Here is a 14,047-nt window from a genome sequence, read left to right as displayed (position 1 = left end):
TTTCTATTGTGAATTCTGTCACGGATTCCCTTTTTGCCTCCTCCACCGAGCTACGAGATTGATGACACAGGAATCTTCGATGATGACATAAGAAGTAATATATGTCAATGGGTCTCTGACAATGTAATAAAATCGTAAAAAACTTTTATTCATACGACGCGATTGTCGGCGTTTGTCAAGCGTATACCGCGAACACATCAATTGAAATCGGTTCTACGTTTTGTTCGATTGCTGGGCGTTTCATGCGAAGCGTATCAGTGTCACAAGAAACGGCTGCAAGTATGTAGAACGGTTGATCGATCGCCGTGAAAAGATTTAATGGTCGTCAATTAAGAAAAGGATTTACCGCGGTCGGCTCTTTCGTTGACGTGTTTCATGACAGGAAGTGCACCTGCCGTACGACTTTTTAATTTCGTCGCCCTCAAGCTCCAGTAAGTCTCTTCGATGCGTCACGCGGATTCACAGTTGGAATTAGAAAGTTATCGATATGCTGCAGGCAAAAAGAAGAACAGAAAAAGAGGTGCTCTTTCAGATTCGTCATTCTTTATCTTTCATCAGATTCCTCGTATCATATGTAATTAATAATGATTCAAACTTAAAGCTCTTTTTACAAATTTTAATAAAGAAAAGACAGGTATAAATAAAAATAAAAGAAAGACAAGTGAGGGAAAGAAGATGAATGTATTGAAACGCGATATAATTACGCGATATCTTACCGTTCACATCGATTTTTAATACGTACGACGGTAGCGCTTACAAGATATGACATGTAATGGTACATGGGAGTAATTAAGCGGCCGTACCTGCCGCTGTTCATTAAGCGATAACGTAAGTTACGATACTATAAATTAATGAATGTAAGTAACGCGCGCGATCGCTTATGTCGTAGACACGCGAGCGATTCGAATTAACTCGTTAGATATGCGCCACAGAAATAATCCACGATATCCGGGAGCTTGTGCAGATTATTTATGGATCAGTAACGAAATTCTTATATAATAGAATTCATATTTATGAATTGAATTCAATTAAACAGGTGTGCACAAAGGAGCTCGTTACCTGCGGGCACATGAATAAATATACATAGGTAATATGAATTATTATAATTGATCGATTGCTGCACGACGATTAGACTTACTTGGTTTATTTATTTATATAGATCTATTTATACAGGTCTAACTTCCAAAGAAAAACTGCAACTATTAGCAGTTTGTTCATACTGATTTAGCAAATATTTAGTAGTAATTTATAATCTTAGTTTTTGTCTTAATATCAATAATATTAGTTCTTTGTACGATTTAATTCTAGTAATATAAGTTCGATATTTCAGTGTGGACTGTATAATTGATTGTGTAATCAATGCGGCACTTAATATCGAAACGTGATTTTGGATTTCGTTTAAGTTCAACTAAACGATATACGTTTAAGTTCTACTAAACGATACAAAATTTGTCGACGTAGTCATAATTATTGCTACGATTCTTTCATAAACCAGATTAGTAAAATCCCGTGACGTTATTGCAAACACTTTAAGTCTAAACGTACTACGTGCAATTCATTAGTGCGCACGCTACACGAGCAAAGATCTCTATCTGCATCCGATTTGTGCGCGCGAGAAAGTTGCTTTACGAGAATCGCGTGTATTTCATCGCTCGGAGCGTGCATCGCAAAGTTTCGCGCATAGAGCGATGGATTTTATGGATATCCATAAAAATTTTCGCAACCGACCAACGAATCTCGATACGCGTGGGCGATACAACTCATGCCTGATATTTCTCTCTCTTTCTCTTACTCTTACTCTCTCTGTCTCTCCTTTCTCTATCTCTCTCCTTTCCTCCCTGCTTGTCGTTCTCTAAACGAATATACCGATAATAATCCGTATTCTCCGTATCGCTAGGTTGGGTTGTGTTACATAAGCCGTGACGGCCTTGCATTATAGCATCATAACCATTCATCCTGTCCGTTCACCTGCAATGCGCCACACAATTTGTCCCGAGCGAGTAATATGTATAGATATGTATATACAAGGATATACAGGGTATCCTGATCATCACGTGTTTTTTCTCTATGTGAACATTAGAGAACGAGCTGAGAAAATTGTCATTTCTTCCGATATGTCCCGACAGTCTCGTAAGCGATTGCAAGTAACGAGCTTTGCGAGCTAACAATAAGTTGAAAATACGAAAATAGGCGCTAATCTTTCACTTAGTAAAAAAAAGTGTCTATCAATATTTATAATTTATTTCTTTCTAAATTAGACCTTTCAGATATTTTTAGTTTGAGCATTAATTATCAAGATAATAGCTTTGAGGATTAATAATGTCAAAAATATTTCGGAAAAAATTGATCCTAAATTTAATAAATAATTAGCAGGAACTGTTCTATTTTGTTTATTTAAATATATTGATTCGCCAATGACGAAATCCGCTGGTCAGCTACGACGAAGTTGCGCAGATTATTTGAGTAATGCAAAGGAAATGCTATGATCCGTAAAATCGATCTATTGATTTCCAATCATCGGTTCGCCTGATATTCACAGTTCGAGTGAATTGCTTCGTATTGCAATTTCTTAGAATATTTCTACTTGAATAAGTATTCATTGAACAGGAAACGTGAAGATTTACTTATTATTATATTTTGATTATTATAAAATTTCTAGCTTTATAAGATTAATCGAAAAGAATTGTCAAATATTGAGTAGAGGATATAATTTCATTGAAATTTAATGAGGAGAAATAAAGAGTGTAAAGATATTTTAAGATTTAAAAAGAACTAAGTTACCTTAAAGCTTTGTAAAAGAAGTAACAGAGGAGTCAACAAAGGAAAGCTGCATGTTAAAGAATTAATGTGTCACTTTTGCAAAACGGGAACGAAATCGCGTGGTTTAATTCGAGTTATAGCGTATTCGCAAACCGGAAACACGTAGCCTACAAACTCAGTAGCTCGTAGACAATTGGTCTGTCGCAAAACGGTCGAGGACAGCGAAAGAGGTCGGCCGAAGATGGTGATTGTGTCCTAGATCCAATCCCGACTTGTGATTATCAATACAATCGGAAAATTGGTATAATAATTCGAGGTTAATAACATGATGCAATTAAGTATACATATAATCAATCGATATCATTTCTTCGCGATCGATTTTTGATTTTTATTACAGAGACACTTATATGGCCATTAGTCTCGCTGCCGTAACACATTTGCTAGCTAAAAGGACAACAAGCCGCTTAATAAACGTTATAAATTTTGCCTGTCGCCACACTAACGTGCATTAACGGCCATTAGAAAATCGTCGTAAACCGGTTGTATTATCGTCAATGATACTTTCGTTATTCCGTAATAAAGGAAGGATCACACGTTATGCAAATACTCGCGCGTTGCAGTACGCCTGTTTCAATAACGTCTAATGATAATTTATTCATTTGTTAAGATGGATGAATGTAACATAAGACTCGTCAAGATAGTCGAGGTAAATTCTTTGTCATAAAGTTTCTATCTCGAAACACTGTATTACACTGTATATATCCTGTTGTGTTCTTTTCAAAATAATACATACATCTTATGCTTTTCTTTTTTTCCGTTAATTTTATGGATTAACTCTACGGGTTAAATTAAGTAATGTCTGAAAGCATAAAATTTAGAATATTAGGGAATTGTCGGATTACAACTCTCAAGTTGTACTTAAAAGATGTAAGCTGATGACAGTTTTCTCTAGCATTTCTTAATTTTATGCTTTCAGATATTACTTAATAAGACGTAGAATTACCGTAAAATCAACAGAAAAAGAGAAAAGTAGTATTCTTTATCGTTAAAATATTGTAGCGCAAAAAATATTGTATATCCCAATTTTTAAACATTTTCATTTACCATATATTATGCTGTAGGCAAAGTTTGTAGACTATTGCTTATTGTTAATTTTGATATATCGATGATTCGTTCCTTCATATAGAAGGCGACTGTTTCTCCCTCCGTTTTAATCCACCGCGCAATTAATGCAATGATACGTTAATGATACGTGAATGACGTTGAGTTAATATCTCGTATAATTGATTCTTAAAATAGCGTTTGGAACGAGTTCTCTTCGATGCCGGTGTAGAATACACCGGACGATAACGCAATCGACGGAGTAAATAAATCTGCGCGCCGAGCCCTGCAATGTGCAAAATTAGGGTCACCGATTGGTTGCGTCAAGGCGTTCGTAGTAAAGCCAACGAAATCTTACCCCTGTTAATGTGCCTCTTAATTGCAAATCATTTCGTATGTTTGCCACTCGCATACTGACTGGTGGTCGTCGCGAATTGTTCAACTATTCCACGCACAAATAGCTCACAAAGTAATCCGATTTATATCTTTTCGTGCTTCTTGGCTTTGAGTCGCTGCGAGTTGCGTTGTTTGAAAGTGTCAGACATGGCTGTCTTATTACCTAATTGTCTCACGTTTGCGTCACAGGAGCCGTAAACGGAAATGTGTGCCTCTAATCCTTTTGCGAGTTTTCGCAGAAAATTCAATTGAAAAACAAATTCGATTAAACTATACCATCTTACTCTTATTCGAATATTCCTAAAACAATACGTAGTATATGAATGTAATTTTTGGAACGCTCTATTTTATATAAGTGAGAATAATCATAATTTTAGATTTTAAATGTGATGTTTCCATAAAAAATATCTGGCAACGCCTACGATTCTTGGCACAAATGTTAATATTCGCAGCTTATTAATTATCGAACGGTACAGTCGCTACGTGATGCGACTGGATTCGTTAACTGCAGGTTTTGCGACCTGATTAAATATTTGGAAGGAAAGACAACGTGACGTAAGTGGAAGTTCACAATCGACGTCAGCTGGAACGCCCTCGGAATTCGCAATGGGACGATGATTTACTGAGCCGTCGTTGTTTCCTTCTACGAAAATCTTGTTCGAACATCGAAAATTTTTAATTCTGTCTTACATAACACGTCAATTTGTCAATCAGATTTGCGAGATGGAGTACTTGGCGGTGACACGCATGAAGTTTTTAATAATTTATTGCATAACAATTTGAGGCCACGAGATTCGAGGAACGAAATCGATCGACTTTTTATGATAATTTAAGGCAATAAACTTGTTACCATAATATGATATCTTAATGTAGTTTCATATTGAAATTTCTGAGAATATATTTATCTCATAAACGATAATTTAAATTGGGAATATTTTTTATTTGAAGTGTTTCTTAATATTATTATCATTCCGCGATAAAGTTACATGATAAAAGTATGTTATTAATGTGACATTGGTATTTTGACGCTAAATACATCCTATCCGTATCTAAATCTCTGTATTTATGTCCTACATGATACAACAGTTTCTTCGTAAAACTTGTAATTATGCAGTCATGTGAAGCGTATGTCACAACTACTGCACGGATATTATGTCTTCTCGCTGTGAACATATTTGCGTTCGCGGCACGACGTAACGTTCTGCGCAATGGATTTATTTAACACCTCGAGATACGAGTAAAAAAATTCGCGTTGTCTTACATCATCGAGAAAATTCTGTCTATGACAGTCGCGAACGGTTGCGCTAGGTATATGCTTGTTAATTTATCGAGCGGTCCGTATAAATCGTCTGCTGGAAAAGTGTCACTGGCACTCTTAAGAAAATGCGGCGTTCTGAACACGTGTTCGTTCCCCAGCGATCCGTGACCAAAAATTTCGCATGACGCCGTTGTGTTGCATTGCAAATACGAACGGAACGATGCGGTTCGATAAATAATTTTTTATCGCCGCGAGTGTCAAAAGCATATCGTTCAATATAGACAATCGAGTGACATACAGAATGCCTAGAAGCTCTTACTAAGAAATCTTCAAGAGCGTATTAATCTTTAGATGGGATAACCATAACAGTTACTCCAGTAATTGTTAACGACAGTGTCGGTATATCGTTATATCATTATTGCGTAGATTTACATATGGTAAAAAAAATTGGATAATGTCATAACTATACCGAACTGTCTTTATAAGAATTACAGAATTGTGGTACAGTTTATATAGTTTCTTTGAAACTTTGTTCTGTAAAGAAAATAAAAAATAATTCTTAGATGCCTAGAACTTTTAAAATTCATTATTTTTATTTTGTACGAATATATATAACTAATATAAATTTAACTATAACATAATATATTAGTAAAAAAATATGACTATAAAATTAGAAAAAAATTTTGAGGTGTTCTGAGCACCCCAACTTGTATATTAATTCAATAATTTCAATTAAGGATGTTTTATACATATTTTCAAAACGATAATAAAAAAAATTATGAAAAAATTATGAAAAAATTATGAAAAGATTATTCCAAATCACGTTTAAAATAATGTGACAATTTTGATGGAGATTTACTACTATCTGGATTATAAGTTATTTAAATAAATAGATAGTAGTATTTTTTAAATCTATGTTCTAATAAAAAATATATGGAAATACACCTAATAAATTATCAAAAAATCTCAATTTTTTAATATAAGTATTATGTATTAAAGATTATTCAGAGTTACATTGCGATATATGAACTAGTTGTCCAGTAAATGAACAAAATATTTATTTGTTCTATATCTTTACAACTAATCAGTGAATTTCAATGAAACTTTGCATAAATTATTTTGAATATTTAAAGTATTTATGAAAGAAAAATTAAATTTTTTAATCATTTTTTAAATTTCAATTTTTAACAATAAAAATAATTATAAATAAAATAAACTATAATACAAAAATACGTTATTAAACAAAAATATAATCTTATTCATATGTAGTTTATTTGAAGTGTAAATATTAAACATACTTCCAAATTTAATTTTTTTTTGCAGGAATATATACTTATCTACTAACTTATATGTATAATATATCTTTAAACCTATCTACTTAACTGGAAAGTGGAAGTGATGAGATAACTTGAATGGATTTAGTACATAATGTTAGTTACGTAATGTTTTTGACAAATCGAAATTTTGTATAGTTATTGTTATTCTACGGCGCAATTCGCCATCATTCGATAATGCTTTTCTTCGAGTATAAATGATCTTGCTCATCAGAATTCCCGAAAGGGATTAAAGTGCGTATAAACTGGATGGATATAGTTTCCCAATTGTCCGAACAAATTGTCTGACATGTAAATGTTAAATTTCAAATAGTCGTAACTGATTGTAAATACGGACATGTACATGATGCTTTGGATCTGGGTCGATCTTGGGAACCAGTAAAACACGTTCTTGGAGTTAGATTGGATCTCCCATAGACATCCTGTATATTTAAGGTGATCCGACTCGGCGATAAGGAAGAATGATCGATAGCGTGGCCGATTTAATGTCCGTTGCAGAGAAAATTCCAATCTTCAAACTATCGAGAAGCGGTTCAAAATAAAGCCGACTGAAGAAATTACTGATAAAGACGATAAATAAACGCGATTACCGAAGTATGGATGTCGAAGTGGATCGAAGAAGATTTATCAGAAATCTAATAAAATCACTGAAAAGTAAACATTGAAAAATTATTTACAGAAACCAAATCGTTTTCTCTGAAAACAAGTTACAAAATAATTCGTAAGTGTTAGATAAAATAGAAAAATAAAGAGCACGATAAGTTAAAGAGGCAGCAGGGAAATATTCTTCAGCTTGCACGGAGAACCGTAGCTATCTCTAGAAAATCTAAGAAGTAGCACTTCTCACTACTCGCTTCTCCGCGATAAACATAACTAATTGCCGAGCACGTTTAAACAATTCTTCATCGAGGCACGCAAAAATAACAATGAGATGGAACATCTTTCGTGCCACTGCTGCCAGGTCAAGAAACAAACGGAACGATGCCCTCGGCATCGTAAATCGCAACCTCGATGACTTGATAAGCGCGTATGCGTGCGCATAAAGGTGCCGATAAACTGCCGGATCTCACCGATTGGCGATCATCGATACCCCCGGCTAATGATCACTTCCGGCGGGGAATATCGGCGCGCGGCGCGCTCATTGATAAATGATTACGTCAGTGACGTCGCGGGGTACAGTGGGTGGTCACCTCGTGAAGCTCAAGGATACGCGCGTTCGCGTGTTGTATCGGCGCGAGATTTGCGACCGCGATACTACTGAGCCGACCGCGATCAATATGAAGCGAAAGCCGTTGCACACGGCGCGTCTTTCTGCGACACCACATCGGCGGATCGATCGATCTGCCGACTTATCAGTCGATCCGATCAGTAACGCGCGCAGGAGAGAAAGGGAGCCATGGGTATCGCGATCGGTCCATCGATCGCGGGCGTGTACTTACACAGCGGGACAATAAATCGTCAATAACGCCGATGGGGACGTCGCTTTGACGGTGTTGAGGAATTGAATCGGTCAGTGGTAGAAGTATCGTGTATGTACGCTATCAGATGATTCTCCAATTTACATTATGGTCAGTATCGTTATTCAGTATGTACAAGTTATAAAATAATTCGTACTGATATACATAAAGAATTCTTATATTAACATTGTTATATTAACATTGTTTAAGAATTATATAAATGTATCTTTTTTAAATTGTATTTTTAATTGTATATATATATATTTTATAACGAAATGAAAGAAATATCTTTTTCTATATTTTGTTGAAAATAATATATGGCAGCGATTTAAAAATAAAATCTGGATAAAAAAATTATTACAATAAAAGGTTGATTTTTTTTTTTAAGAAATAATTAAGATAAAGTGAGAAAATTTTTATTTCCATTATAAAATTGTATTATTTAATATAAATATTATTTTATTGAACTGTTTCATATATGTATGTAACATTCATTTTTATATTGTTTACTTCTTGACTTTATTGGAAAATACATTTCCAATTCCAGTAATTTTTTATAGAGAGATTATACATTGAATACATTCTTAAAATTAAGGAGATCCTTAAAGCGAAGCCCGAACTCCGATAAGATCGCTATTTTACCGATAAAATGCAGCACATCGACATGTCTTTATATACTACATGCATCAATATCGCATTCACACATACGTCCAAATTTTTTAACTAATTTCTTTCGTATTAAGTATCTAAACTTAATTCTAAGTACTCAACATTGGTTGTTTATGTAATCTCTAATCCAAACCAAGATGTTTTATACGTACGAAGCGTATGAAGTATAAAACTCGTATATAAAGTAAACATTATTACGAATTGACGTTAAAAGTTGATAACAAAAGCTGTGATTTTCCATCATTTTTTCGTTTTGTGGCATAAAGTCGACCGGTTTATACTTTAATTATGGAGAAGGATTTTTAAATCTGTAAAAGCATTTAGAAAAATATTTATTTGAAAAAATTGATTCACTTTAGGGTCATCTTAGATACAATTTTAGGGATGTATTTAATTAATTAATTTTATAATTAATATATATGTATTACAAAACTTTTAAATATATGGTTTAAAATTTGAATACAAATTTGGAATTTTATAATATGGACTTATAATCAGCATACTTTTATTTATCCTTGACTGCAATTATCAATAAAAAAATAAAAAATAATGGTTCACTTGATTTACATTTTTTTTATATATGATACTTCTATATTACTTTTCTTTGTATGACGAATTATGTCTGATTAATTTTTTTTCATTCTTTGATTTGACCAATTAAAGATCTTCTAAATTAAAATCATGACATTTCTCAATTAAGCATTAAAACATTTTTTATTTCTCAAGCATTAAAAGATGAAATGCTCACACAATTTATTTTTCGATGGAAATTAAGTAGTACTGCGCAACGATCGTAAATAATAAATAATCGTAAAATAATCGTAAATACAGAGACGTACATAAGCACGAATTGTTGCACAATTTTATTTATAGGAACAATTTTATTTTATTATTCGGCGATAAAGAGACATAAGTTACGCACTTGCCTATCTCTTTCTTCCAGTTGAACTCGTCAGCTCGAATTCAGCGTTTCGAAAGTTTTCGAGATAGGGGAAAAAAGTCGCGTGCATCTCTTTCACATTTCTGTCAGAGAGATGAAACGAGCTCGTTTCATAATAAGGGATTCCTTCAATGTTAAAGTGAATTGAGAATTTTAATACGCGCAATTATCTCTGCTTTCTAATTCGAACGCCTGCAAGATATCTGTGAAAACGATCTCTTTCGCCGTGCTGCTGGTTGTCAAGTGAATAACCCGCCCTTCCTGAGATTTGACTTCATGAGACTTTCATGAATGCCGAGTGTCAAGCGAACGAATGAAAAAATTCCAACACTTGCGAGAAGTAAAATCTGTGAAATTGATCATTTCTTAATACAAAACTAAAGTGGATAAAATTGCTAAAGGTCAATTTATTCCGCAAATTTTTTATAGAAATATACCTATTTAACTGGAAGAAAAAACTGTTAATAAACAGTTACAACTTTAGAGATTCGTGTTACGTGAATAAAACGGCGATCATTATGTTTGCAACGTGCGAATCGGCTAACAAAATCGCGCGACCTTTCCTTCATTATGCCGCGAGCAGGAGCGACTTTCTCGTGAGGAAAAGCAAGGTTTCCCGAGCTGGTAATTGATCTTATACGAGCGATTCTGCGTTTTTGTTCAACGTGACTCAGCGAGCGACCATCGCTGAAAGTGACTCGAAAGACGAACTCGAGCGGTTTTACCTGCTCTCTGCGGCCTTGTTAACGAAACGACGGACGTCCACTGGAACCCATCTTGGCATGGCTTCCAAGAATTTTGTTTCGTTCCTATTAATTATCGGAGGCGTATTCTCTCTCCTTTCGATTCGGCGATATTTCTGTTCGCAAAATAATGCAATGGATAAACCAGATTGAGTTTTGGTGATGCTTCAAAGAAAAGAAAACGATCTATCAATACAGTTTTATCGCGTATATTTTAGGATTCAAAAATTCAAAGCCAAGAATATATCATCCGTGCAATATTTCTCCGATTTAAAGAACATATTTGTTGAAATGTGCACAGATAAAGAATTCAATTAATGATTGAAAATATTGATTTACATATATATATTTAATATAAAAATTTTATATTTGAATGTTGTCGAACAAAAATGCTAAACGTATTTATATATATAAAAAGAATGTTATACAATATATTGATATCAAAAAGTAATGAAAACAGGAAGTATATGCTCTTTGTGAATTTTTTTTTATCTGTTAGACAAACGAGAAATTTAATTCAATGTTTTAATGTTATAACTATACTGAAGAAGATTAAAGAAATTGAGAAATTCATAAAATTAATATCTTCTTTTTGTAATATACATATAAAATATTACATCATATCATATTATAAAGCCGTGATTATTTCTTGCTTTCAGGTTCGCGACATTGTAGAGGAATGCACATGTCCGACACAGTTCCCGATGATTCATGTGGCTGAGGGCAAATATCGAATCGGCGATACCAAGGTTACGATCTATGTCCGGGTTTTGCGTAGTCACGTGATGGTACGTGTCGGCGGTGGGTGGGATACCCTCAGCCATTATTTGGAGAAACATGATCCATGTCGATGCAGAAACTGTGAGTATCGTACTTATTTTTATCAGATCCTTTTTGTTAAATGAGTTGCATCCTGACAAATCTAATGATCAATTTTTTAATCATTTTTTTTAGCACACCGCTCGATGATCTCGGCGAAACTCATTCAAAAAGCTGGTGGATCCTTTGATCTCGGTAACGCGCAGGTGCATTATGAACGGTGAGTGTCTATCTTTTCTTTGTCATCAATTTCAATTTTAATTATTCATTTAGTATCGCGTCATTAAAATTATACGACGTTAGAAATTTATTTTCAATCTCTTATGCCATCTCATGCTTATATTTATCTCTTGCACAAAGTGTTTTTGAATTTTAAATTGCGAAAAAACAAAATTTTTATCATTTTGAAAATTCTATTTAACATTCAATATTCAATGCTAATCACATACGATTATGATCATCGCCCATCGATACGCCTATCTCTACGTTTTGAGTGTAAATACCATCCAGTTTGTAAATCCGATGTTGCATTAGCTATACGCTATCTGAGCTATGGATATTTTATCACAAGTCACTCTATAGAGGATAGTAAAATCGATGCACAAACATAGTTGTGTATACATTGTATAGCTTACAGTACCGTTCGTAAGTGCATTAGATTTACATGAAAGAGAAATAGCCTTTTGTAAAAGCAGACTGTACCATGTGTTATATCGTATTGTGTGTTCTATCTCCCTCAATTTTTACGGGAAATAGGCGTGAAGTAACTTTACTAACATTGACGATTTTTCCTATAAATCTTCCTGATCTTATCTTAAGTTCACGATATTTATGGGCGATACTGTACACGTCGTGACATTTCGTCGCCATCGCGGAAACTGAAAATTTCTTAGTGCACCCGGTTAGTACGACCGCCATCAATTCCACCGTAACACCCGGTTGTTGTTTTCGCCACCAGATCATCACCTCCAAGAACCCGACGAAGTTCCGCGTCGAGCGTCGGTTCGGTGCAGAATCTACAATCGGCGCAACTGCACGCACCACCCAGAAGCATTTCCAGCAATCGCTCGCGATCGCCCACACCTCACCGACCGACAACCGGCAACAAACAACAGCATCAGCAGCAATCGTGCGACGAGCAGAAGAAGCGCTCGAGAAGTCCGACGCCGCATAGAAAATTGCTGGCGAGCCCGAATCACCAGACCGACTTGGTGAAGCAGAGATCAAGGTCGCCGACGCCTAGAGCGAATCTGAGATCGAGAAGCCCGACACCGCGGAAAAATACAGATTCGTCCAGAAGAAATGTTAACGAGGAGGCGCGATCGCCAACGTATTACGGAAAATCACAGGAAAATGGACGAGTAAGTTTATCGTTTATTCTACGAAAGAAAATATTTCTAGAGAAAACCCGATACAGCTTTTGGAACAAAGAACATTGTGAATTTTGATATATTTTAAAAACTTGAATTTTTTCCTGACATAGTGGAATTACTGTTGATTATATTAACTTAAAACTTCGTGACGATCTCTCTCTCTCTCTCTCTCTCTCTCTCTCTCTCTCTCTCTCCACTGAAAGAAAAATATTCAGCATTTATGATTATAATTATATAATTAGGAATTCCATTTTTTGTAAGTATTATATTATGTTATGTTAGTAATAATAACTATATTTATAGCTCTATCAAAACATATATAATTGATACTGAAAATAAATAAATAACTGTAAATTATAGTTAAATTATAATTGCACTCATTTTTCTCCCAGGGTACTCATAATTTTGCAAGCAAAATACACTGGAGAAATGATAAAGAATGGGACTTTTTTGCGCTGTTTAGGAGAGTGGTCTTAAGGTGCCGGGCGAGTTCACGAAACGATACGTCGTGGAGGGTGGCGTAGCACGCCGAGCCGTTGAGAAGGACGACACACCGAAGTACGAACCGTCCATCTACAACTACAAATGCAGCGAGGACTCGAGCGGCAGCCGCAGCCCGACGCCGAGCAAGGAGGAACAGCCGGCCCTTGAGACTTTCGGCAAAGACACTACGGCGAACACCCAGAAGTCGCCGCACGGTGACGGAGAGCACTCGGACAATTGCAGCGAGGTGTCCGACGAGGGTTACCGTAGTCTCGGTGCCGTCCAGTCATCAACCGCCAACGGGAATTCCACTAGCACACAGGGCTCGCCCACGGTTGCCGATTGTCAAAGTAAGTGGACCCTACATACATATAGTATTCCCGATATCGCGTTCCGCCCGGGATTTAATCAGTAACTGCTGCTCCGTATTTCGCAACAGCGAAAGTAAAACATTCGTTCCTTTTATGTATATCCGAGACCACAGACTATCTTATTCAATGATAAAATTGATCGTTCCTGTTCGTGGAGATTGATAAGTCTCGCGAAGTTCGTTTTCGCTGACAGTGATCAGACTCGAGTGTCCGGCGTTTGGACGTGCACTCGCCATCATCCGCGAGCGAGTCATCGAAATTAATAAGAAGGACAAGAAGAAGAGAAAGAAAAAGGAGGAAGGCGGCGGAAGGAGGAGAGAGATGGAGAGAGAGAGAGAGAGAG

The 14,047-nt window shown here is 35.5% G+C and overlaps 1 protein-coding gene across 1 annotated transcript in view; it reads left to right on the top strand.

The window, feature by feature from the left end:
* LOC105152392 (GAS2-like protein pickled eggs) overlaps positions 1-14,047 on the top strand; it is a 74,131-nt gene that overhangs the window by 49,144 nt on the left and 10,940 nt on the right. The window contains exons 4-7 of the mRNA XM_011066653.2: positions 11,318-11,519; positions 11,613-11,697; positions 12,436-12,838; positions 13,314-13,683. Of these exons, the coding sequence (XP_011064955.2) occupies positions 11,318-11,519; positions 11,613-11,697; positions 12,436-12,838; positions 13,314-13,683 (1,060 nt within the window). The remainder of the gene's footprint in view (positions 1-11,317; positions 11,520-11,612; positions 11,698-12,435; positions 12,839-13,313; positions 13,684-14,047) is intronic.

The sequence above is a fragment of the Acromyrmex echinatior genome, chromosome 4 (assembly GCF_024713525.1).
Source record: "Acromyrmex echinatior isolate Ae372 chromosome 4, ASM2471352v2, whole genome shotgun sequence".
Taxonomy (NCBI): Eukaryota; Metazoa; Arthropoda; class Insecta; order Hymenoptera; family Formicidae; genus Acromyrmex; species Acromyrmex echinatior.
This window is presented reverse-complemented; position numbering and strand designations above follow the sequence as displayed.